At 40.3% G+C, this 26,396-nt stretch overlaps 1 protein-coding gene across 2 annotated transcripts in view; it reads left to right on the top strand.

Annotated features, from left to right (window-relative positions):
* Positions 1-1,039: 1,039 nt before the first annotated feature.
* Positions 1,040-26,396, top strand: part of Tubgcp5 (tubulin gamma complex component 5) — a 38,194-nt gene continuing 12,837 nt past the window's right edge. Inside the window, exons 1-16 of one of the 2 annotated variants that reach the window (XM_029479615.2) lie at positions 1,040-1,214; positions 2,772-2,825; positions 2,911-3,019; positions 5,653-5,749; positions 6,491-6,570; positions 7,702-7,837; positions 11,663-11,777; positions 12,374-12,463; positions 13,176-13,269; positions 13,707-13,953; positions 15,647-15,849; positions 21,737-21,852; positions 22,812-23,080; positions 24,398-24,596; positions 25,199-25,387; positions 26,041-26,256. In XM_029479615.2, the coding sequence (XP_029335475.1) occupies positions 1,069-1,214; positions 2,772-2,825; positions 2,911-3,019; positions 5,653-5,749; positions 6,491-6,570; positions 7,702-7,837; positions 11,663-11,777; positions 12,374-12,463; positions 13,176-13,269; positions 13,707-13,953; positions 15,647-15,849; positions 21,737-21,852; positions 22,812-23,080; positions 24,398-24,596; positions 25,199-25,387; positions 26,041-26,256 (2,360 nt within the window). In that variant the 5' untranslated portion in view covers positions 1,040-1,068. The remainder of the gene's footprint in view (positions 1,215-2,771; positions 2,826-2,910; positions 3,020-5,652; positions 5,750-6,490; positions 6,571-7,701; positions 7,838-11,662; positions 11,778-12,373; positions 12,464-13,175; positions 13,270-13,706; positions 13,954-15,646; positions 15,850-21,736; positions 21,853-22,811; positions 23,081-24,397; positions 24,597-25,198; positions 25,388-26,040; positions 26,257-26,396) is intronic. The other variant, XM_021166239.3, reaches the window with a different exon arrangement.

The raw sequence follows: 26,396 nt of genomic DNA, 5'->3' as shown, positions 1-26,396 counted from the left end.
ATTAAGTAAGCCAGCTTTTTTGTCTTGTTTTGGGTTTGTTGTTGCGGTTGTTGTTTTGATTTTTTGTTTTGTTTTGTTTTCCGAGACAGGGTTTCTCTGTATAGCCCTGGCTGTCCTGGAACTCACTCTGTAGGCTGGCCTCGAACTCAGAGCCACTTTCCCTTTCTTGAGAACTTGTTCAAGGGTTCTAACAAGAAAGCACAACTGCCTGTACTGTAACAAGAACAAGTCCTCCATAGGGAAGGTCGGCCTAACCCAAAGCTGTGGGTGCACAAAGAACAGTAATAGAAAAGCATCCCCGGCCAGATGGGTGACAGACAGCTGGCCCTCACATACATCTCCACCTTACCTAATAAACCAGCAGTTTCATCATGTGGGCAGTGACCCCCAATAGGGATCACATATCAGCTATTTACATTACAATTCGTAAACTAGCAAAAGTATAATTATGAAGTAGCAATGAAGTAATTTAATGGTTATGGGTCATCCCAGCGAGAGGAACTATATTAAAGGGTCACAGCATTTGGAAGGTTCAGAGTCATTGTAATACATAAATGGGCACTATCTCTGCTTTAACCATATGTTCCTGGTCTAATCAGAAGCATGTGTTTAGTTGGGGAGCTCTGAGAGCCCAGTTTAGGTCGTCTGGAGGAGAAACTGAAGGCCGGAGCATGAACAAATAAGTCACGATGTTCAAAAATGTCGGAAACTATACCCTGAACCGAAAAACTGGTTAGCTCAAAATGCATCAGAATTTAAACCATTAATCAAGCGTATCCAGAGTCCCTTATTAACAATGATTAATAATAAATAATGGCTAGCTGTCTGAAGACACTCGGATTTCCCAGTGTGCAAGCAGAAAGAGCACATCTCTTCCCCACACACGGACACACAGCATCCAGCTACCAGCATCCACTCCCATCAGCACCTTCCCCAGGCACAGCTCCGGGGCTGCCGAACTCTCGCGGAAACATCCTCCACATCTCGAAACCCTGGTGCCGGGCCGGGCGGAACTCTCGCGAGAACAGTCGCCGCTTAGCAGAGACTCCTGATAGGTAGGCCGCGGCTATGGCCCGGCCTAAGTCGTCCGGGAGCCGGATGGACAGACAGCTGGAGCATGATGTGTGCGAGCTTGTCCGGCAGGTTACGGGGCTGCAGGACGAGGCGGACCCCAACTTCCAGCTGGCCCTGGACTTCGTCTGGTCCAACTTCAGGTGTGGGATCGCGGCTGCGAGCTGAAGTCGCGCGGGCGGGCGGGTCCGGGTCGGGAGTGCGGCCTCCGGCACCCCTGGGGCTGCTGCTGCTGTGCCTTGGTTTCCCCCCTTAGGTGCCCTTGCGAGAAACCTGCAGTTGCAGCGGCACATTCCTAGAGAGCTGTTGACTCTGCTTACTCACACGCAGTACGGTGCACATCAAAAGTCATTTGATGGCTGGGAAAGTGAATTTTTAGCGCCAAATTCTGATCACATCCTGTTAGGGTTTTTTTGTTTTGTTTTTTGTTTTTTTAGTCTCACCAACCCCCCTCTTCTCTTGCTCGGACCACTAACAAGTTTCCCCGCTTCTATGTCCTCCCTTTGCATTGCATAAAACAAATTCAAGTTCTACTATTGAGCAACACAACTAGGCATACTATAGCATGCCTAGTAAAACTCACCCTAAACAGTGAACAGTTTGTCAGACTGTGATCCTGATTCTAAGCGCAGACGTGAGTGTCTGCCTAGTTCGTGAGACTACAGACCTCTCAGGTTCATGGGAAGCAAGCCAACGACCCAAAACCACAAGTGCAATTTCTAGTTATAATCTATAGAAAGAACAAGGATTCAAAGAAATCAGGTAACTCGAAAAGCAGATGTACCACAAGTATTTTTCTAGTGGCAGATAGGAGGGAGGGGATAGTCATTTTAGAGTTGGGAAGAGACATAGATGCTGTATAGTATAACAGAAGTATTAAAAGCATACCTATAACATTCTGTCACCAGTGTCACCCGTAGAAAACATGTGGCAGTCACCTTGTGTTACAGTTGCTTTATTTCCACACGTTGTTCGTTGTTACATCAATGACAGCCTTTGGTTCCACTGCTAAATTTTAGGTTTTGTTGTTGATGATGTTATGTGTATGATTTGACTCTGTACACATGTGCATGTGTGTGCCTGGTGCCCAAGACAGCTGATCCCCTGGAACTGGGATTATAAACAGTCTGTGGGTGCTGTGAATAGAACTTGGGGACCCTGGAACAATGGCAAGGTCTCTTAACCCCCGAGGCATCTCTCCAGACCCTTTCAAAGCTTTCTAAATATTTGATAATTGTACATGAATATGTTTGCTTTTCTTTGTATTTCATTTTGTACATTTAGCAAAATTATTCAGAGGACAAATGTTAAGATTTAACTGGGCTTCTCTCTTACATTAAAAAGACAAAGAAAATCCAGTCACAATGATGTATGCCTATAATTACATCAGAATTTTGCACTAAAAATTATACCCACTTGGGTGGCTCAGGCAGGAGGATTGCTGTGAGTTGAAGGCTATCCTTAGCTTCCTAGTGAGCTCAGAGCCACATAGCAAGACCTAGCAAAAACCCTAGGAAAATATGTTATACTGAACATAACTGTGGGACATATAAAAAGACAAAGGAGCCAGAGGACAGGTTGTCAGGGGTGTCAGACATATGCAGGGACATGGAGAGCTGTGACTCAAGTATACTTAGCTACCTGACAGTAAATACTGTCATGTAACATTGGCATTAAAAACTGTATTTTATCTTTACCAGATTTCATCGTTTCTTGGATGTCAACAGTCACAAAGTAGAAAAAACAATAGAAGGGTATGTTGATTCTCTGTCTATATGTATTCACTGATGCATTTTCAAAAGCTATTTAAGTTCTAATTGATTTTTTTTAATATTTTAGAATTTATGAAAAATTCACCATTCATTCTGATATCAACAAAGCTGCTAGTTGGAAGAGATTAACTAAGGAGTTTCTAAATGCATCTCTTCCCAGCACAGAGAAAATAAAGGTAAGCCTTCAGTTGTGAGCTCTCCAGTTATAGTCACTCTTGTTGCTATTGCTGCTCTTTGTTGTTCCGAGACAGGGTTCTGTGAAGCTCTGACTGTCCTGGAACCCACCTTATAGACCAAACTGGCCTCAAACTCAGAGATCCCACCTGCCTCTGCTTCCAGAATGTTGGGATTAAAGGTGTGGGCCACCACTGCTCACTGCTGGGCTTTTGTAGTCACTCTTTGCAGTATAATTATCATCACTGTGTTATCTCTTCATAAACGCTCTATTTAGTAGTATCCCCTGACTGGAGCAGGGCCTCAGAGAGAATGAGGTAGCTGTTGCCTCAGGTTTGGTAGGACATAAGTAGTGTGCTCTTGTTTGCTGTCTCACTTGGAATTTACTATGGTTACAGAAATCAGAGCTATTTGGTTACCTTGAATTTCTCAGATAGCAGCTGTAGCCCAAATGTGCTTTTATATTATGTCAGGGGCTCCAAGGCCACCCTTAGGTACAGTGATTTGCTACAAGAATTCTTAGCACTAGTGTCTTCTTAGTCTAGCATCATCAGTTCTATTGTTTATTACCATTAACTCATCTAGATTCCCGTCAGGAAAGAGATGAGTAGAGCAGAAAGCAGAAATGAAGCACATGCATGGTAGGCTATGCCTTCAGGGTCCTGTAAGTGTAATCAAGGAGGTTCTCTCACACAGCAGCACAGCTGCCTACTGATGTGCTTCTCAAAATGCTAAGCGATGCTTGGGGAAAATTAAATGGAGATTACATCCTTTGTTGTGTGCTCTGAGGCTTTGTATATGTGCACATGTGCTCCACTTTGTTGGTGATGGTGTTTATTGGGTCTTTTAAGAATTTCATACAGTGAATTTTGGTCATATTCACTGCTACTCCAACTCCTCTCAGACCCATACTCACCCAATTTGTGTCCTTTTTTATTCTAATGCATTAAATCTTCATTTGTGCTGCCTCTGTAGTCATGAGTATGTGGCCTTGTACACCTGCCCTGTTGTGGACAGAGAACAGTTTCTGTCTCCAAAACTACAAATCTTCCACATGATGAGCTGTACCACTCTTGGGCACACAGCCAAAGGACTCGATATCCTGCTATTGAGGTTCCTGCTCATCCCAGTCTTTGTTACTCTCACAATAGCCAGGAAGTGAAAACAGCCTACTAGTCCTACAGCTGATGAATGGATAATACAAATGTAGTGTATTTATATAGTGGAATATTATTCAGCCCTTAAGAAAAATGAGATTAGAAAATTCACAAACAAATAGAGCTAGAGATCACCAAAACCCAGCAGGAAAAAGATCGCATGCTTTCTCTCATTTGTGAATGTTAGCACTGAATCTTGTACCTGTTGTCTTAGTGTAAGGAAACAGAGAACTGGAGGGTTGCAAGTTCAAGGCCATTTACATATCAAGACATACCATCAACATACCTAAAACAAAGCTTTTCCTGGCTACATTGACTGAAGTTCCAGATTTCCTAAAGAAAAGCCCATAATTCTTCAAAACTACCAATTTTTTTTTAAATAGGACAGTATGATTCTAGATGTGAGCTTTCCCTATTATTAACCAGTTAAAAATTCTTAGAACTGTTAAACAATCCTTTTTGGAGAATGTTCAAAGCTTTGGCTGCCTGCTCCATTAATTGTTTTCTGCATAGCTAGCATTACAGTTTAGACATCAGTTCTATGAACAAGGAAAGACTCAGAAATTTGGGTCATAGAAAGGCTAACATGCAAAAATAGTACTTTTCATTAGATAGATTTGATTGGTTTATGAGAGTCATAACAAAGATCTATTGAAACTTGAAATGTCTTGACAGTATGGTTTCTAGTGAAAGAAAATCAAAAGACTTTTAGGTTTATTTAAAAAAAAATACTGAGCCCTCCATAAGATAAATGCAAACGTAACACCAGCAGGGCTGGCGACATAGCTCAGCAGTTAGGAGCAGCTACTGCTTATCCAGAGGACCTGGTTCAGTTCCAGCACCACGCACAAATGCCTGCCTGTAAGTCCAGTTCCACTCTCTTCTGGTCTAAGAGAGTGCTGCATGCATTTGCTGCATATACACACATGGAAGCAAAATACCCATACACATAAAATAACAAGTAAATCTTTAACAACAAAGGCCAAGAGCATCTTTGACTTGTCTGAGTGTAGCAAACAGGTACACTTGTACTCTGTGCAGTTATAGATGTGCAGTATTTGTGCTGAATGTAAATGTGATTCTTATAGAGGTTATAGTCAAATAGTCAAACTGTTAGATATGTTTAATCTTCAGGATGCATATTGCTACTGGAAAATAACATCACTTAGCCATAATGTCATGTTCTAGAGAATTATATTACAGTTCTATAGAAATAAAATCTTTAACCCAGTCAAATGTCTTATGCTTGTTAGAACTAGGGAACCAAACCTCATGTGACTTAGACTCCTTATATGTAAATGTTTGAGTTATGGAAGAAGTTTAGAGAATACAATTTACCTTACGATAACTCATGTTTCCTAAAATGAGCAAAGCAGGTGTGTAAACAACTGTTGTGTAGCTCTTTCATGACTCAGTCTGGCTTCAGAAGCACTTACCAACCTCAGGCTGATTCACTTATCTCTCTTTTTATTTTAAAGACAGATGCACATTATTCCATACTGTCACTCCTTCTGTGTCTGTCTGACTCTCCTTCAAACAGCAATTATGTGGAAACACCGAGAGAAAAAGAAGTGGGTATGTTACCAGATACAAATTTATTTTATTGTGTATAATCATCAGGATTTTTATTAAAAGCTAAAAATCACAGCCAAGGCTATACAGAGAAAAAAATTATTTCTTTTGCTTAGGATGAATGCAAAATTTCATTTAAAATAAAAGCTCTGGCTTTGTGAGTTAACACTTTTATTTTACAAAGAAAAAACTCAACACTTGAAGGTGAAGTAATTCAGATGGTTAAAGAGAAGTTGGAATTCAGATTTATTAAGTGTGTCTTGCTTGCTTGATCTCTTTTTTTTTTTTTTTGGTTTTTCGAGACAGAGTTTCTCTGTGTAGCTCTGGCTGTCCTGGAACTCACTTTGTAGACCAGGCTGGCCTCGAACTCAGAAATCCGCCTGCCTCTGCCTCCCGAGTGCTGGGATTAAAGGCGTGCGCCACCACGCCTGGCTTGATCTCTTTTTTTAAAGGACAGTTTCATGTAGCCCAAGCTGGCTTCACACTATGTAGGTGAGGATGACCTTGAACTACCTTAAGGTCGAGGACTACAAGTGTGAGCCACTTTGCCCAGCTGTCCTTCAGCTCCATGCTTGCTACTTCCTAGTCCCGAGTGTCTCAATATTTTCAAATTTAGTTCCTTGAATGCATTTTTAATTTTATGTGGGTTTCTTTTTACTTGTAGTTTTATGGGTTCTAGCGTTGTTGAGGGTTTTTTCTCCCAGATATTTATGATAAAACTGAGGTTCCTTTGTTAAATTGTAGAAAAGAAGGATGATTTTGACTGGGGGAAGTACCTGATGGAAGGTGAAGAAATTGGCCTTGGTCCAGATATTGATACGCCGGTAAGTGGCTTTTGTTTTGCTGATGTAAATATAAGTACTTGCCCACGTGGCAGCAGTAGTTCTAGTGCAGCCTTCTGCCATAGCACCTGCTGTTTAACAGGAAGTCTCTTCACTAAGCCAGTGAGTCTGGCTCCTCAGCTGAAGGTGCTCACTGCCGAACCAAACCCCTGACTTGCATGGTGAGAAGACGCCCCTGCAAGTTGTCCTCTGATCTACACATGTGAGCCGTGGATGAGCATACACACTCTAAATAAAATGCAAAATATTAACATTTTAATGATGTGGATTGTGGAAGGTTTATTAATATTCTGGGCTAAGTCAGTGTATGTCAATATTATTTACATATTAAATAATAATATAATTATTTGGTGTTGTTTTAAACAGAAGTAAAAGGGGAAATTTTTCAAATTACAATATCCTTTCCCAAAATAATTATTTTTAAGTAGGTCAGTGCAATAAATGTACTAAGTGATTAATTATATTTAGTTCCTATTGTACTTTTAATCAAGGAAATTGAAAAGCATGTGTTATTCTCAGTCACCGCTTCAAAGCAGTAACACATGTGGGATTCTTTTGAAATTCATTCGTGGCTCTTGCTACTTTCATTCACAGACATTTGAACTCACATATTCATCACAAAAAGTAAATCTGGCTGAGTTGAAACTAGAAACAAATTAGCTTTCACTAGCTCTTCAATGACTCATAGAAACTTCTGTCTGCACTCTGCCCTTCCTTGTCACCTCAGTCTTTATCTACACTACTCCCATGCATGTAGACATCATAGACTAAGATCTTCAGTCTTGGGGGGGGGGGGTGCGGGGAGGGCTTGTTTTAAGACAGGGTTTCTCTGTATAGCCCTGGCTGTCCTGGAACTCACTTTGTAGACTAGGATAGCCTCGAACTCAGAAATCCACCTGCCTCTGCGTCCCAAGTGCTGGGATTAAAGGCGTTCGCCACCATGCCCAGCCCGTCCTATGATTTTTATCACCTCAAATCAGACTGTCACCATTATGAAAACTTATGAGATGAAGGCGGCTTTTGCTTCTCTTCAGAAATGTTCTACATTTTTAAGCCTAAGTCACTCCAATTGTTACAGTCTCAAGAGTAAGATCTTTTTTCTCCTTAAATCAGAATTGGTCTGAAGACAGTGATGATGAAGATGCACAGCAGCCCTTGAGCAGAGAAGACTCTGGGATACAGGTAGACAGGACCCCATTAGAAGAGCAAGACCACAACAGAAAAGGGGGGCCTCAAGTCTGCTGGGAAGGTATTATACATGGTTCAGTGCTGGTGATTTCTCACAAGAGGTGTCAGGTGACAGGCTGATGACTAATGGCATTGATGAGACTATTGCTGAGCTCTGACATTTCCAGTACAGTGGTTCTCAGCACTCCTGATGCTGCAACCCTTTAATGAAGTTCTTCAGGCTGTGGTGACCCACAACCATAACATTGTTTTCTTGTTACTTCATAACTGTAATTTGCTACTGTTATGAACCATAATCAAAGTACGTGCTATTCGGAGTATCTTATGTTACCCACGGGTTGAGAACCACTGTGCTAATTGATCTTGAGTGTGTACCTAAGAAGTAGCACTATAGCTTTTATCCCTTCTGTCAGTTCAAAAAGGAAACATAGCACTAATATTCTAATATTTTAGTACTATTTTATTTGTAGTGGCGCTGCTATGTTTCTGTTTATACCATGTATAAGCCTGGTGCCCACAGAGGTAGAAGAGGGCATCAAATCCCCTAGAACTGGAGTTACAGATGGTTGTGAGCCACCATTTAAATGGCACACACTTGGGCTCTCTTCAAGAACATCCAGTGTTGTTAACCATTGAGCCATCTCTCCAGCCCTAGAATGTAGTTTTTCAATAGTAGTTCTGATAACTTGGTCCTAAATGCATTCTTTGTTGTTATAAAAGGGTTAACCATTCTGAAGTTAGTAAAGGAAGAAAGTTTACTGTAAGGTTTGTTTTTGACTTGAATGCTTATCTTTTCATCTGTCAGTGAGCAACTAGGATTGGTAGAAATTTTAGAAAATACTAGATTAAGATAAAGAAATCCTACTATACATATTTTGTCCACTGTTATTTCTTAATGCCAATCTTAATACCCCTTTCCTGTCGGCGAGTTTTAAACACTTGTTCTAATTTATTTGCTATCTATATGTCAGTCATTGCTCTGCATTGCAAACATTGTGCCTACTGGTATGGTAAATTACATAATTACATTTATATGTAAATCTTGTTTCCTTACCTTTCCTTAGAACTCACTCCTAAGATCTGTCCATATTAGCATGGGAACATCTCTTTCTCAGTTCTTAAACTGTTATTGAAGTCTGAAGTTTGCAGTTTGTATTTCCAACACACTTTCCCTTGATGATAGGCCCCAAGTTACCTCTGCTACCCCAAGCTCCCTGCTCCATCTGCTCTTGTGTGAGAATTCGGCTTTGATATAAGTTCCTGCCTCCATAATCTCCTAAGTACTAAGTATTAGGTCTGGGGAGTTGTCTGCACTTAGCTGACAACTGGTTTTTTAAAGACTTCACATATTTGTTGACTTGACTCTTCTGTGTATTTCTTGATAATTGCCATCATTTACTTGTTCCAGTGGAGTTTGGGTTGTTTGTAGACAGGGTCTCTCTGAGTCCCTTCTCTTCCCTCTGACTCCCGAGTGCTATGATTATAGAAGTGTACCATCATGCCCCACTTCATTTGGTTTTGTATCTACTGCCTTCTCTGCAACATTTCTTTGCTGATCTTAGTTCTCAAGTTAAACGTTTTGCAGATAGCTTTAATCATCTTGCTTTTTAAATCAAAAATAATCTCTGTTCCTCATATTTTTCAATCAAACCAGTGAATTTGAGCCACTGAAGAAGTGGTTGAGTACTTAAGAGAGCATGCTGCTCTCCCAGGACCAGGGGTCGGTTCTCAGCTTCCAGGTGAGCTGCTCAGAACCGCCTGTAATCCAACTCCACAGGATCCAGCATCCTCTTCTAACTTCTCCGCCACTGCAGGCACACACATACATTCACACACTCGCAAACTGTTACATAAAGAACATTTAAAATCTTAAAACAATTTTTCAGATGGTCAATGTTTGGTCTTGAAATTTTTGCTTAAAACCAACATTTTCCTGTATTTTTGTGAGGGCTTGTTTTATTATTGTTGCATTTGGGGAGGATTTATTTTCCTTTTTTTTAGGGTATTAAAATAATTGTATCATTTACCCCTTTTCTTTCTCCAAGCCCTCTCAAATGCCTCCTCCCTTTGTTCTCTTTTACATTCATGGCTTTTTTGTTGTTTCATACATGAATACAAACTACTTAGACTATAATGCTAATTTGTATGTATGTTTTCAGGGCTGACCATTTACTTTTGGTATTGGACAACCAATTGGTGTGTTCTGTCCTGAGGAAGGCTGCCCCCTCCCCAAGCTCTCCACATTCCTTGGTGGCTTGTAGTTCTTTGTGTAGGGGTGAGATCTCATGAACTTTCTCAGATGCACATTAACATGTCTGTTGTTGTTGTCCTTGTTTAGGTTATGTTCAGGCAGCCATGTTGGTGAGACTTTATGAGGGGATTTACTGACATTCCTAGGATGCAGAACCGCAGAGCAAACTCCTGTTTTTCTACAGTCTTTCTGCTTCCTCTTCTGCAGTGGTTTCTGAGCCTTAGATGCCAGGAGTCTTGAAGATGTATCAGTTGAGACTGGGCTCTACAAATCTGCATTTTGGTTGGATGTCTTTTTCTGTAGTTGTCTTCATCCTTTGCAAAGAGTTTTCCTTAATGAGAGATGAAGACTACACTTTCCTGACTAGACTCTGGATAGGATCACATTTGAATCATTAGATGTCTCCAGAGTCGGCTTTTTATATGCCATGAGACTAAAGACTAGCAACATCATTGTTTGATGGTTTTATCTTGATTATGCATCAGGTTCTCCTTTGTACTTTATTACAGATCTTCTGCCACTTTAGTATTTGTCTACCCAGGGACAGACTTGGTGTTTTTGTAGCTTGTGGTTTTCTGTCTTAATGTATAGAATACATATTCTATCCTTCACTGCTTTTCAAAATTGCCTTATCTCTTTGTGAACCTGTACTCTGTGGACATTTTAGAAGCAGTGTGACAAATAATTCCAGCTGGATTTTTAGTTAGGGTTTTAGTAAATTTATAGATTTAACTTGGGGAAGCTGACAATACCTCCATTTTTTTCTAATCATCTTATATTGTGTTAGACTCTTCTTGGAAGTAAACATACTCTACCACTGAGCATACCCCCAGTCCTATTAAGATTTGTGAGTTCTTTATTGTTCATGTTCTCTTTTATATTCTCAAGTATTCATCTAGTGGTTTCTGTGTCTCTTAGCAATTTTTTGGTTTGTTTTTTGTTTTTTGTTTTTGAGACAGGGTTTCTCTGTGTAGCCCTGGCTGTCCTGGAACTCACTCTGTAAACTAGGCTAGCCTTGAACTCAGAAATCCACCTGCCTCTGCCTCCTACGTGCTGGGATTAAAGGCCTGTGCCACCACGCCCGGCCCGCCTGTTAGCATTTTTTATTGTTATGGATCTTGAGCAATTTGTTTTACTTTGATTACGTAGGTATAGAAGAACACTGTTGGTTTCTGTGGTTTGCAGTGTTGGGCATTCTTCATTACATTACATCTTCATTGTAAATTTGGTAGTTTGTTGGGTTTTGGGGGCTTTTTAGTTTGTGGGCAGTAACAGTTTTATCCCCTCCTTCTAATTCTTTTGGGTTTTCAAGACAAGGTTTCTCTGTGTAGTCTTGGCTACCCTAGAACTAACTAGACCAGACTTGCCTTAAACTCAGAGATCCGCCTGCTTCTGCCTCTCAAGTGCTGGCATTAAAGGCATGCACTGCACCACCTGGTCCTTCTAATTCTTAAACCTTCTATCTTTGTGACAACTTGAGTAAATCTAGATCATCCCTCTCACAGACTACACTGTGGCCATGGGAGAGCCCTCATAGACATGGTTTCATCCCAAGGGAGCTACACTTTTAGTCAGGAGGAGGTGAAAGTACCTAGTCACAGTAAAAATTGATATGTATTCCACTTTTTGTGGCAGATGAGCCAGATAGCCGGAGCTGGCTGGAACAGCATGTAGTCCATCAGTACTGGACAACCAGGCGCTTCCGAATTCCACACAGTACACATTTGCACTCCAATTTAGCTGCTGTCTGGTAAGCTAAACTTCCTGTTTAATATAATGACAGAACAAACTTTGATGGTTAAGAATATAACTTTGATTTGTGATTTAAATCAAGTCTGGAATTGTAAACTTGTTAATTTTAAACAAGTGTAGTGGAATGTATGCAAGAGTGCACATAACATCATGGTGGGGATGAATTGAAGGTCTTAGACACATTAGACAGCACTGTTTTGTTGACCTAAGCCTTACCTCCCTTGAGTAATTTCTAATTAATTTTAATATCATGAAATTACTAATGGTACTATGTTTATCTTCGTTTTAAGTAGATTGGTGTATGCTAGCCTGTATCTAATTTCCATTTTAGTGCACTTTCTATAAAAATACACTAATTTTTTTTAAAAATTGCGTAGTTTTAGGCAATTGATTGAATGACAAAACAATTGTAATTGCTCTGAACATGCTTCATTAAAAAGATTTCAGTGAATCTGAAAAACGAATATAGAGTGAACTTAAGGCATTTATTGTGTTTATTTGTTAATTGCTGAGTATAAAATTGCATATATTCATTGAGACGAGTAATTTTACTTAAAACTTTTCTGTTGACCTTTGATGTTTGCTCTTTAATAGGGACCAGCACCTGTACAGCAGTGAGCTGCTGTATGTTCCAGATGACAGGGTGGTGGTTACTGAGACACAGGTCATTCGGGAAACCCTATGGTAAGATGCGTCAGCCTGGGAGCTTGTACTATTGAGGAGTAAAATTGTTTTGTTCTGTGTTTAAGGAGTAGATTCAAGAAGTTCATTCTACTTGGAGGCTAGCAACAGGCCTTAGGGATGAATTTCAGACTTTAGGTTTCACTGTGAAGCATGTGTAATTTTGATATGTTCTTTCCCATTTTAAATAATTTGGAATCGAGTTAGACCATCATTTTTGAATATCTGAATTTAAAGCAAGGTTTGCTGTTGACTCTTTCACCTGCAATGTGTCTGTGAGAGTTGTCTATGCTTGTACCCAACACTGTGAGTCTACTGCAGCCTCTGATGAGCCCCTGGGTCTAGATGGTACTAATATTCGATCAACATTCTTACAGTTTTAAACATGCAGGGGTATCTTTGTATCTTAAGGAATTTAGCGGCTGTGTCTGTCTGTGTGTGTGTGTGTGTGTGTGTGTGTGTGTGTGTGTGTCTGTGTGTGTGTGTGTGTATGGGGCGGGGCGGGGCGGGGGGGTGATTGAACTTATAAATGATGGTAAAATAAATATTTTGAGTCTTAATCCTGTGAAGTTTGACAATCTTCCCATTTTCGTGCAATTGACCCATTTTGCCCCCCAATTTTGAATTTTCAAAATAAAATTCTCAACTATACTTTAATGATTATTTTAGTAGACTTCAAGCATATTGACCTTGATCTTTTTTTATTTCATTTCAGGTTACTTTCAGGGGTGAAAAAGATGTTTATATTTCAGTTGATAGATGGGAAGGTAACTGTGAGAAACAATATTATTGTAACTCACTTGACACATGTAAGTATCTGTTGTTGCTTAAAAATTAAATTTAAAATTAAACAGTCTTTTAAATGTTGGTAATATACCTTTAGGGCATTTTACATTATCAAATTTATTGAATAAATTTAAAAACTCTAAAAAGCAAAATTAAGTTGTGCTTACTGGGCTTAACCAATTCTTAAATATTCGTGACATTTAATTTTTATTTAACTTTCTTTTTTCTTATATTCTATATTGAGAAAGCTGGATACTGTAATGATTTTTTTCTGTACTTTATGTGTGTTTTTAAAAAGTATAAGCCATAATTCTGTAGTGTGTATGAACTGATTGTTCACTGTTTCTTTTAAATATGAATGAAACTCATTATGTTCCTTTGTCATGTATCACACAGTTTGTTTACAATTGAACATGTGTGGAAGGCAGCTTTGAATACTTATACTTGACTTGTGTTCTAGAGCTGTTTACGATCTGTGCTGGAACAAATAGCAGCATATGGCCAGGTTGTGTTTCGGCTCCAGGAGTTCATTGATGAAGTCATGGGGCACAGCTCTGAAAGACCACCACCAGGAAATGGCCCCATACCTAAGAAGCAACCTGACGCTCCCTTTAGAACCTACCAGGCCTTCATGTGGGCCCTCTACAAATACTTCATTAACTTCAAGGAAGAGCTTACAGAGATTGAGAAGTGTGTCATCAGTAGTGGTAGGTCATCTTTTTTTTTTTTTTAATTCATAAGCCACCTAACTCACTTTGAATATTTTTAAAGTTATTCAGTTATTGATAAAACATTTAAAATTACATGGCAAATAAGTAATTCTTATAAATATATTCATTTTTAAAGTGATTTTAGGGCTGGAGAGATAACACAACAAACAGATAAAGACACTTGCCACCCAGCCTTACAGCCTGAGTTTAATCTGTAGGACTAGGACTAGCATTATAGAGGGGAAAACCAGTTCTTTCAAGTTATCCTCTACCTCCACATGTGCACTGTGGCACACACACATCTACCTCCCCCGGCCCCAATACACACATGCACGCGCACGAACACACACACACACAAATATGTAAATGAAATAAAAATGTTAAATAATTTTGAAGCTACCGTAAATTTTTATTTTTAAGACATTTGTCTCTAAAAATCCAAAATTACTGAAGAGCTTACAGTGATCACTTTTCTTGTTCCAGTTCCCCTGCCAAGACAGGCAGCTTCTGCACATGCTTTTAGAGAGAACTCCCTCATTTCCTTCTACAGAAAACTGTTTGTTCATACCATACCCCAATTCTCCGTGGTGGACATTGGGACTGTTCCCACTCTACTATTGGCAGTACCTGCAGTGGTTACCTCTTAGACATTGCAGTAGTTACACACATGCAGAGTGGAACTGATACATCAAAGACTTTATGTAATAACATGTGACTTTTGCTAGATTTTTCTGTATTTCTCTACAAGAGAATATAGGTACGTTTATGCTCTTGCCTGCAGGGTCTTGTTATATATTACTAAACTTTTGTTCTTTACAAATATGACAGGTGTAAAATGGTCAACAAGTATGTGGTTTTTTGTTTTTCCACCTGTAATTTTCTGTTTTGTTAATTAATTTTGTTTAATTAAGGACAGAGTAGCACAAAGAGTGCCCATGTTTGCTTGTCTCCATAATTCTAACATAGAGTCAGCTAGGAGACTGCCATGTCACTGCAGCGCATTAGCCAGACTACAGGTCCAGCAGTGTGGGGAGGCGTAGCGCCCTTGCAGTCTGCCACTTTACCACGTGTATAGAACTATACAGCTGCTTTGATGTTCAGGATAAGGAGCTGTGTCAGTGCCATTTGAGAACTTGGTTGAGCCACCTCTTTGTAACTTTACCGTGTGTAGTTTTAGTTTATGTTCTTTACATGAAGTTTAGTGCCCTTCTATTACATTGAAGACCATTTGTCTTTCTTTTCTGATTTATGTCTGTTCCCATATACATTATTTTTGTCTGAGTTACCTTTTTCTCCCTGACTTATGGAAATTCCATCTTTAAGGAAGATATGATATTAAAGATAATGGTATTAAGATATGATATTAAGGGGCTGGAGAGATTGCTCAGAGTTTAAGAGCATTGGCTGCTCTTCCAGAGGTCTTGAGTTTGATTCCCAGCATCTACATGGTGGCTCATAACCATCTATGAGATCTGGTGCCCTCTTCTGATCTACAGGCATCCATATAGGCAGACCAGTGCATACATAATAAATAAATCTTTTTTAAAAAGAGAGGATATTAAAACCTACCACCCTCCATCTGGCTATGCCTTTCCATATGTCAAAGAAAAAGCATTATTAGCATCAGTATTATATGTTGGTCACAGATGTCTTTTCTTGCTATTCAGTTTGATTTGTTGATACTTAACAGATACAACCATAACACTTGCAATAGTGGTGAACAAGTTGGCACCTCGATTGGCGCAGCTAAAGGTCCTGGACAAAGTGTTTAGTACTGGAGTGGCAGAAGTTCCACCTGATACTCGAAATGTCGTCCGGGCATCTCACCTGCTTAACACCCTGTACAAGGCCATTCTTGAATATGACAATGTTGGAGAAGCCTCTGAACAAACTGTATGTTGGACTTTTGGGTGAACTAAAGTGCATGATGAAAATATAGAACCTGTATAATTCCTTGTTAAATGATGTTTAACTCATGGTATGCCAGGCAGTTGTTCAAAGTTTTACAGCTTCCAAATGTATGGCTGGCTTACTACCTTTAATTACCAGAAGAGCCAGGAGGATGAAGCAAAAGGAAAGCAAGAAGTAAAAAATACCTATGTGACTTATAGAGATAATCATTTAAAAAACAAAACAAGACTTTACATAAAATACAGCCAGGAATGGTGGCGCACACCTTTAATCCCTGTACTCAGGAGGCAGTAGTAGGCAGGTCTCTTGGGTTGAAGGCCAGCCTGGTCTATATGAGAAAGTATAGCCCATGTAGAAAGGGCTACATAGTGAGACCCTTTTTAAAAAGGAAAGAGATCACAAGTCTATGACCTGGAGTGTCTAAAGTGGTCACAGTGTGTAACAGACTTCTACGAGCTAGGGGTGGGAAGTTTTCAGTACAAATGTATTTAATGCTACTGAACTTAAATATTAACTGGCTAAGATAGTTGTGAACATGTGAAGTCAGAAGGCTGAGGGAAGAGGGTTATGAGTTTGAGGTGATACTAGGCTACATGTGAAGACCCTATCAAAAATAAGAGACTAGGCTGAATTTTGTGTTATAAGTACAAATCCAATTAGAGGCTGGTTGGTAAGTTACTGGTTTGTTCCAGTGATTGGTGGGACTATTGTCTTCTTTCCATTTAAATGTTGAAGTTCAGTACATAAACGGATTTGACTTTTTTCATTTATGCAGTATTTTTCCTATTAGTAGCCAAAGGAGAATAAAATAATTCTCTCATTCTTTTTTGCTTATTTGGGAGTAGAGGTGGGAACACATGTGCCACAGCATGCCTGTGGAGGTCGGAGGACTTGAAGAACTTGGTAGGATCAAAGTCAGGTTATCAGGTTAACAGGCTTGGCAGCACTATCTCCACTAAGCCAAGTAGCCAGTCCCATTTTCTCATTCTTGGTTGACATCTTACAATGGTACTGTGTAGACAGTGCAGCCATATGCCTCTGCCTTGGCTGTGTCAGGTTCAAAATCTGATCTTCATTCAAGGAGATGTCTTAGTTTGCATTTGCTTTCAGTTGCTGATAAATACATTGACCAAAAGCAACTAGAGGAAAAAGGGGATTATTTGGCTTAAACTTAAACACTTGGACTTACAAGTCCACCATTGAGGGAAACTTAAGTAGGAATTTAAGGCAGGAACCTAACGGCAGGAACTGAAACAGACAGCATGGAGGAATGCTGCTTGATGTCTTATTCTTTGTAACTTGCTCAGCTTACTTTATTAAACAACCTAAGGCCAAATGCCTGGGGTGACACCACCCAGAGGGGCTGGAACCTTCCACATCAGTCATTAATCAAGAAAATGTCCCACAGACCTGCTTATGGGCAATCTAATGGAAGCCTCTTCTTGAGTGAGGTTCCCTCTTCCTGATGACCCTAGCTGTGTCAACTTGACAAAAGCTAACCAGCACAGTTGACCCCTTATCCATTTGACACACAAATATGTCAGGATTAAACCATAACCTCTGCTTTCTTGTTTATCCCTAAGATCTTATCCTTACAACATAAAACAGTATAACTTCAAAAGTTCAGTCTCTTTAAAACATAAAGTGTCTCTAAAATCCACAATCTATCAAGTCCTCCTGTATGCTCAAAATAAGTTACATCTTCTCTAAGAGGGAGGAGTCGGGGCACCCGCATAGTATGAGCAAAGCAAAATCAAACTTTTTAATTTAATTTTATTTGTAATTCATTTTTTACACTTCTTATTCCATTCCCCGCCCCTCCCCATCCACCATTCGACTGCTCCACATCCCACACCTCCTCCCCACCCCCACCCCACCTGACCTCTAAACTCCCTGGGGCCTCCAGTCTCTTGAGGGTTAGGTGCTTCGTCTCTGAATGGACACAGAGCTGGAAAATCCTCTACTGTATGTGTGTTGGGGACCTCGTGGCAGCTGGTGTATGCTGCCTGTTTGGTGGTCCAGTGTTTGAGATATCTCGGGGGTCCAGATTAATTGAGACTGCTGGTCCTCCTACAGGGTCGCCCTCCTCTTCACCTTCTTTCAGCCTTCCCTAATTCAATAACAGGGGTCAGCTGCTTCGGTCCATTGGTTGGGTGCAACTATCTGCCTCTGGACTCTTTCAGCTGCTTGTTGGGGCTTTCGGAGAGCAGTCATGATAGATCCCTTTTTGTGAGCATTTCATAGCTTCAGTAATAGTGTCAGACCTTGGGACCTCCCCTTGAACTGGATCCAACTTTGGGCCTGTCTCTGAAACTCTTAATAGTATAATCTGGGACCCAGTTACAATTTTGGGGGCACCAAAGAGCTTAGGCATCTCTGCCTCTTGGGTTTTGCCATTTAAAGCACACATAGCTCACCTTATAAGTCCAAGTGAGCTTCAGTTCACAGATGTTACTGTGCTTAGCAGTGGTCCCAGTGTTCTGGAATCTCTAATGCTGGAGTTTCTACAGGTTGCACTTTCACCAGTAGCCTTCTGGCTTCCCTATAGGGAGTCTGGTTCTGCCAAAAAGTGTCAAGCCTCCACCTCTCTCCATGACCCAGTCAAGTCCTGGGTCTCCACTGCAACTGAGACTACTATTACCAATGGCCCCTCCTTGCTTCTTATGGTACAAGCCTCAGCTACTCTCCATTTTGTCTTCATGCCTTTAAAACCAGTACCACAGGAGAGACACTTAGATATGACCAAGTTTGTCAAAAGCCAGATCTATATCCAGGTATACTGAAGAAGGCAAGATGTGGCATCAGCAATTGGGGTCGGTGCTGATAGTAACTGGCTCCTGCACCCCTGCATGCCATCCGCTCCCCAACCCCACCCCCAAATCCTGAAGGGGATTTATAGGACTACCACTAATAGTGCTGACCATAGCAAAACTTAAGTATCGGGCCAGGCTTCTTGTCCATTCTTAACTCTTAGTGGCCAGTGAGAAAGAAAAGGATAGATAGAAAGTCGTGCATATTCTTTCTCTCTCTCTCTCTCTCTCTCTCTCTCTCTCTCTCTCTGTGTGTGTGTGTGTGTGTGTGTGTGTGTATGTGTGTTGTACCCAACTACTCGAGAATTTTACAAGTGTACACATGCATACATGCAAACACATTTACATACATACATACATATAGCAGAGTCCCAACAACCACACTTTTTTTAAATTTTATTTTCTGAGACAGGGTTTCTCTGTGTAGCCTTGGCTGTCCTGGAACTTACTCTGTAGACAAGGCTGATCTCAAACTCAGAAATTCTCCTGTCTCCGCCTCCCAAGTGCTGGGATTAAAGGCGTGCGCCACCATGCCCGGCATCCAACAACCACACTTTTTTTTTTTTTACTCTCTCAGCATTTTTATAGCTTCTTAGACAAAAGTTCTTTTAAAAAAATTACCTCACAGATAAAATGTTATACAAAAGGGAGTTACAGAAGGATGTTGATAATAAGTTCAAAGCAGTGTTTGTTTCTATAGGCTCATCGTAATTCAAAACAACAGTTTCACCTGGCCTTGCTTTATCATAGTGCAAACGTGTAGCCTCATCCTTGGACCTGACCTAGAATGAATATTTTCCTGCGTCACAAATTTGCCCCAAGCCTCATTGTCTTCTTAGTGCACTTTATAAAAGCACATATGCAGCCTTTGCTTACTGCCTTATGAGGAAGAGGTACTTTCTAGACTTGATTCTACCTTTATTACATCTCTTTGGCAAAACAAAACCATCTCCTTAAACTTTCTTCCTAAAATTATTTGAATCAAATCAGGAATTCTATAAAATCATTAGTAGATCTATACAGCATTATTATATGAAATACATCTTGATATTGATCTGCAGGAAATCTGCCCAATAGGGTGAGCTGATCATTAGGCTGTGTTATAATGGCAGGAAAGGCCTATCAGCAGCGAGAAGCAATTCTGGGGCTGTGCCTCTCTCTCAGAGCTCACCCACTGCAGCCATGCCAAATGGTGGGTCATCTCCAGAAAACTCTCATTGTTTGCCATATCATTTTCTAATGGCATGAGCCACAAGGTCATCTGCCACCATGAGATGCAGCCTTGGCCCCCTCTGGGCCACAGCTTCTGTGTTCTTACCCTGAGGAAATACTACCTGAAGATTTTGACTCAGTGATGCTGATCTCCTATTAATCACAGTTGATTCTTCAGTCCCTGCTGACTAGAAACCACAGATTCTTAATTTACATATACGTGTGAATGTCCCCAATAGAGTCTTAGAAGGAATCTCAAACTTCCTGCTAAGTCTTCACAGCCAGGTTGCCATCGTCTGCAGTTCTCTTAGCATTCTTTTTTTCTCTCTTTTTTTTTCATTTTTTTATTGGTTGTTTTGTTTATTTACATTTCAAATGTTATCCCCCTTCCCAGTTTCCCCTCCGCCGCCCCTTCCTCTCCTAGCATTCTTCCCTGCCAAGCTCCTATACATCTCATTAAATTCATAAGTACTCAGTGACTTTTTTTTAGTATATTCATAAACTGGAAGCAATTCATCTGCCTCCGCTTCCCAAATATTTTTTTTCAATTTTTTATTAGATATTTTCTTCATTTACATTTCAAATGCTATGCCGATAGTCCCCTATACCCCCCCCCCCCCGCCCTGCTCCCCTCCCCACCCCCACCCCCACTTCTTGACCCTGGCGTTCCCCTGTACTGAGGCATATAAAGTTTGCAAGACGAAGGGGCCTCTCTTCCCAATGATGGCTGACTAGGCCATCTTCTGCTACATATGCAGCTAGAGACACGAGCTCTGGGGGGTACTGGTCAGTTCATATTGTTGTTCTACCTATAGGGTTGCAGACCCTCTAAAGTTTTGCTAATTCTTTTTTTCCCCCTTCCCCCCCCTTTCCCTTTCCCTTTCCTCCAGCCCTGCTCAATCTGACCCATAGGTTTTATTGTTGTTGTTTGTTTGTTGTTTTTGTTTTATTTCTCATTAAGGCCCCCTTTCCTCCAGCCCTGCTCAATCTGACCCATAGGTTTTGTTGTTGTTGTTTGTTTGTTGTTTTTGTTTTGTTTCTCATTAAGGATGGTTGTGAGCCACCATGTGGTTGCTGGGATTTGAACTCATGACTTCCGGAAGATCAGTCAGTGTTCTTAAGCGCTGAGCCATCTCACCAGCCCCCCTCAGTGACTTTTTCATATCAAAGTTCCAAAGTCCTTCCACAGTCTTCCCCAAAACAGCACAGTCAGGTCACACACACCAATAGTCTACTCTCTGGTACAATTCCTGTGTTAAATTGCTTTCTCTTGCTGTGAAAAACACCAGGATAGAAGGAAACTTGGAGGGAAAGGGTTTGACTTATACATCCATGTTATATAGTACATCATCCAAGGAATCCAGGGCAGAAAGTCAAGGCAGGATTAGAGCAGAGCAGAGCAGAGGCAGGAGCTCCTCATGGCTTGCTCAGGTTTCTTTTTACAGCACAGGACCAACTGCCTAAGAATGGTACTACCACCATTAATAGACTGGGCCACCACATCAGTCATTAATCCAGAAAATACCCCACAGAATTGCCTGCAGACCAGTCTGATGAACAAATTTTCTCAGCTGAGGTCCACTCTTTCCAGATGACTCTAGCTTGTGTCGAGCTAACAAAAAACAAATCAGTGCAGGAGGGCTCTCGTACAAATGATGAATGTTATATTTATCCCATATTTATATGGATTTCCAAGTAAAGATCTTGCAGTTTACATTTTGAGAATTTCAGCTTCTTCGTTTCAAAATGTATAGGCGTTTTTAAAGGTGTTTCTCGAAATGTTTAAGCTTGCTCTTAACCTAGTAAGAGGAGCGCTGAAGACTAACCAGACAAGGTCTCATCCTTAGGTCTCCCTCCTGTTCTCTCTCTGGGTGGAAACAGTGAGGCCCTACCTACAGACTGTAGATGAATGGATCGTCCATGGACACCTATGGGATGGTGCAAGGGAATTTATCATACAGAGGTGAGGCTTTGCATAGAGTTCAGGGGATTCTGAATGCAGGCATTTACTTGACACCACATCAAACCAAAATCTTAGTTCTTAGCAAGTTGTACATGTAACTGAGAAGGTGGGTTGCTGAAGCACAGGCATGTCCTACTCTTTCTTTATAAGGAGATGTCAGGTCCCAACCAGTTAAAAATATCCTTGAGGGCTGAAGAGATGGCTAAATGGTTAAGAGCAATGACTGTTCTTCCAGAGGTCCTGAATTCAATTCCCAGCAACCACATGGTGGCTCTGAACTACCTATAATGGGATCTAATGCTCTCTTCTGGTGTGTCTGAAGATAGCGACAGTGTACTCATGTACATAAAAAAAAATCTTTAAAGATATCCTTGAGTTTTATAGCAGTTCACATCTTTTCATAACAATTTATATTTTTGAATGGTGTTTAAATGCTTCCTATGAGATAAACCAAGATGACATCACCTGTTATAACCTACTCCCATTATAAGTTACCAGTAAGATATGACAGTAGTATAGAATATGACTTTGTGACATTTATTTCTTAAAATAAGCTACATATTTTCTTCTTAATATAATATTTAATAAAGCAAATAAAGAAAAATGTTAATCCATTTTCAACAATTTCCCACTAGTTAATTGACTTTTCTGATCAAAATCATAAGCTGGAATGGAAAACTATTTCTACTTTTCTAAAGGGAACTAAAGTAGTTCATACTCAGTTTAACTTTATTCAGGAAAATATTTCATTTAAATTTTAATTCAATTGAGAGTACTTACTTTGTACATTAAACTGAATGAAGATAGATAAGAACTATTCCATATTGAAGATCACTTTACTAGCAGTTCATATTGCTACAGTATAGAATGTCTGAACAACTCATCTAAACTAAAAACTAGTATACTATTGTTTTAAAGGAAAAGAAATTAACACCTAAAATTCTTTTGAATCTCCTTAGGAATAAAAACGTTCCAGTAAATCACAGAGACTTCTGGTATGCAACGTACACACTCTATAGTGTATCTGAGAAGACAGAGAATGAAGACAAAGTGAGTGACAGTGCCAGCGCCAGCTCTGGCAGTGACCAGGGCCCCTCGAGCAGACAGCACACCATGGTGTCCTTCCTGAAGCCTGTCCTGAAGCAGATCATAATGGCTGGCAAGTCAATGCAGCTGCTGAAGAACCTCAACTGTGCAGAGGGCCCTGCGTGCCAGGCAGCAGCCAGAGGTAGCAGCCTGCTTCTTCTCTGCATGACTTCTCTGGCCTGCCTTATCTTTTCCATTCACTCTTGTCATCCTCAAATACAGAGTGTCCACAGCTGTTTTTGTCAGTAGGAATTATCACTGTGCTTTTTGTTTGTTTGCTTGGTTTGGTTTTTTGAGACAGCATCTCTACATAGCCATAGTCCTAAAGCTCACTGTGTAGACAAGCTATAATGGGCCACTGTTGATAGTGTCTTTTCCAATGAGACTGACTCCTGTAAGTCTTCCTGTGATCTTATACAGTATGGTAGTAACTTAACTTTAAGTACACTGCTGCAAAGAGTGTTCTGTTCACAATAGAATTAGCTATAGAGCATGGGAGTTCATCGAAAATGTTCCGTTTAACTGAGAATCAAAAGCGGTTTTGATGTACTATAAAGATAAAACATCTGAGTTCGAGGCCAGCCTGGTCTACAGAATGAGTTCCAGGACAGCCAGGGCTACACAGAGAAACCATGTCTCAAAAAAAAAACAAAAAACAAACAAAAAAACCCAAAAGAACAAAAAAGATAAAAACAGTGATAGGTCTTTGTAGATAATAAAAAACTTATCAAGAACTATAAAGATGAAATTCACTCTTAAACATTTTTGTTTACACATGCACACATGTGGGCGAGTGTCTGTGTTGTCTGTATTTTGTATGTCGTCTATGTATGTGTATGCCTATGAAGGCCAGAGAGGGCAGTGGAGAGCATTGGATTTCTTTCCCTTTTTTAAAAAAATGATTCATTTATTTATATGAGTGTTCTGTCTGCATGTACACTTGCATGTCAGAAGAAGGCATCAGATCTCATTATAGATGGTTGTGAGCCACCATGTGGTTGCTGGGAATTGAACTCAGGACCTCTGGAAGAGCTTCCAGTGCTCTTAACTGCTGAACCATCTCTCCAGCTCAGCATTTGATTTCTCAAAGCTGGAGTTAACATGCAGTTGTGGGCCACTTGAAGTGGGTGCCAAAAACCAAATTAAGGTTCTCTGCAGAGACAGTATGCTTTCTTAGCTGCTGAGTCATCTCCTCTCCACCCCAACCTCGTCATCCTTTTTAAAATATATTATGTCTGTGTGAGTATATGCCACAGGTAAGGATGATGATGGAGATCAGAAGCAGGCATTAGATCCTCTGCAGCTGAAGTTAACAGGCAGTTGTGAGCTTTCTAATGTGGGCTGGGAACCAAACTCTGATCCTCTGGAAGAATACTTCGATGCTTCTCTCTCTCCAGCCTGTGAAACTTACTGAAACTTGTTTGGGGAACAGAATTCATCCTGTATATTTGTATTTCAGATGCAGAAAGAAAAAGCTTATATACCCTCTTTCTGGAATCTATACAGTTACGTCTTCAACATGGAGAAGATTCTGCTCCACACATTCTTAATGAAGATCAAACAACCAAAGAGAACCTTATAAAGATGCAGTCCATTGCTGAAAGGCATCTTGAGCTAGATGATATTCATGACCCACTGTTGGCCATCAACTTTGCAAGGTGATAACATACACACTATATTTCAGTGACTGGGCTAGCAATATCTATGCAATGCTTTGTAGTTATTTCTGCCAGGTAGACCTTTCCCTCCTTAAAAACAAAACCCTTTTTCTTTCTAACAGATGGACTACAACAAGATGTTGTGTTCACCTATGTCCAGTGCATAGTTTTGCTCTTGTTTACAAAAGCAAACAGAGGTGACTCAGCTGACATCTCTCTTGTACCCTAGCAAACCCTAGGAATAGTGTTGCTCACCTAGAATATAGGTCCAAATAAGCTCTGTACTGCCTCCCTCTGTATTTATTACATGTGTTTGGGGCTTAGAATTCTGTGAGGAACTTAACTCCAGTGGAATAAACCATTAATACCCTTCATTAATACCATTCACCCTGTATAGCACTAATGAAGGACTGATTCCAACACACTGACTCTAATGGCAGCAGTGATCTAGAAAGGATGTACTGGGGGAAAGGTTTCTTCTTTCTGTAATGATTGATAATCTGAAGCTAAAGGTAAAAATGGGAGTCTAGGTTTTGGTTTATTAGAATTGTGTCAACAGCGTCTCATAAAAATGAAGACTCACTCACATTTTAATATTGAAGGTTGTATTTGGAGCAGAGCGACTTTCATGAGAAGTTTGCTGGTGGTGACATATGCGTGGATAGATCATCAGAGTCTGTGACCTGCCAGACTTTTGAATTAACACTGAGGTCTTGCCTCTATCCTCACATTGATAAACAGTATCTACATTGCTGTGGGAATCTCATGCAAACCTTAAAGAGAGATTTCAGGTAAATAAATAAAGAAAGAAAAATAGAAGAAGAAGAAAGAAAAGGGCAATTTAACTCTGGAAGTAATAAGTTGTTAATAACCAGTGGATTCTTTTCCCCTCCTTTTCCTTTTTTTTCTTTCATTCTTTTATGATTGTGTCTATTCTGTAAGATAATTTTTGACGTCTATATTCCAAGCAAACTTTAATTAGAAAATGGATACGTATTTGTTGACAATCTTCTTTTGAAAAGAAGAATAGCCAGGCAGTGGTGGCGCACACCTTTCATCCCAGCACTTGGGAGACAGAGGCAGGTGGATTTCTGAGTTCAAGGACAGCCAGGGCTGCACAGAGAAACCCTGTCTTGAAAAACAAACAAACAAAAAAAGATCAATTAATAGTCAAGATTTAAGTATATTGTGACTTTAATTATTTGAGGATCTGTGTCAAAAGAGTTACCAAAACAAAGAAAGGCTCAGAACATGCACAGTGTGCTCTCAGAAGAACAATACCAGCTACTTGATAACAGATAACCGGTTCCAAGTCCGACTGATTTGTGTCCACGCGTAGGCTCCGTAAAATTGGTAGAGTTAAGGGTGCTAGTTTGCTTTCGATTGCTATGATAAAACACTGACCAGAAGCAGCTTGGAAAGAAAGGATATATTTTGCTTACAGCTCACATTTCATCCTTGATGGAAACCAAAGGAGGAACCTGGAGGCAAGAGCTGAAGCAGAGAGAAACACTTCTTTGACTTGCTCCCCTTGGCTTGCTCAGCCTACTTTCTTATCTAACCCAGGACCACCAGCCCAGAGGTGGCATGGTGTACAGTGGGCTAGGCCCTCCTTATCAGGTGTGAATCAAAAAGAAGACCCTGGCAGACTTGCCTACAGGTCAGTCTGATGGAGGGTTTTCTGAACTGAGGCTTCCTATTCCAGGATGACCCAAGGTGTGTCAAGTTGTGAAGAACTAACCAGCATATTAGGTTAAATACAGAGCTTAATAAGTAGGATATTTAATACGGTAGAATCTG

This window comes from Mus caroli, unplaced genomic scaffold (genome assembly GCF_978045245.1).
Source record: "Mus caroli unplaced genomic scaffold, Mus_caroli_1 scaffold_8, whole genome shotgun sequence".
NCBI classification, from domain to species: Eukaryota; Metazoa; Chordata; class Mammalia; order Rodentia; family Muridae; genus Mus; species Mus caroli.
This window is presented reverse-complemented; position numbering and strand designations above follow the sequence as displayed.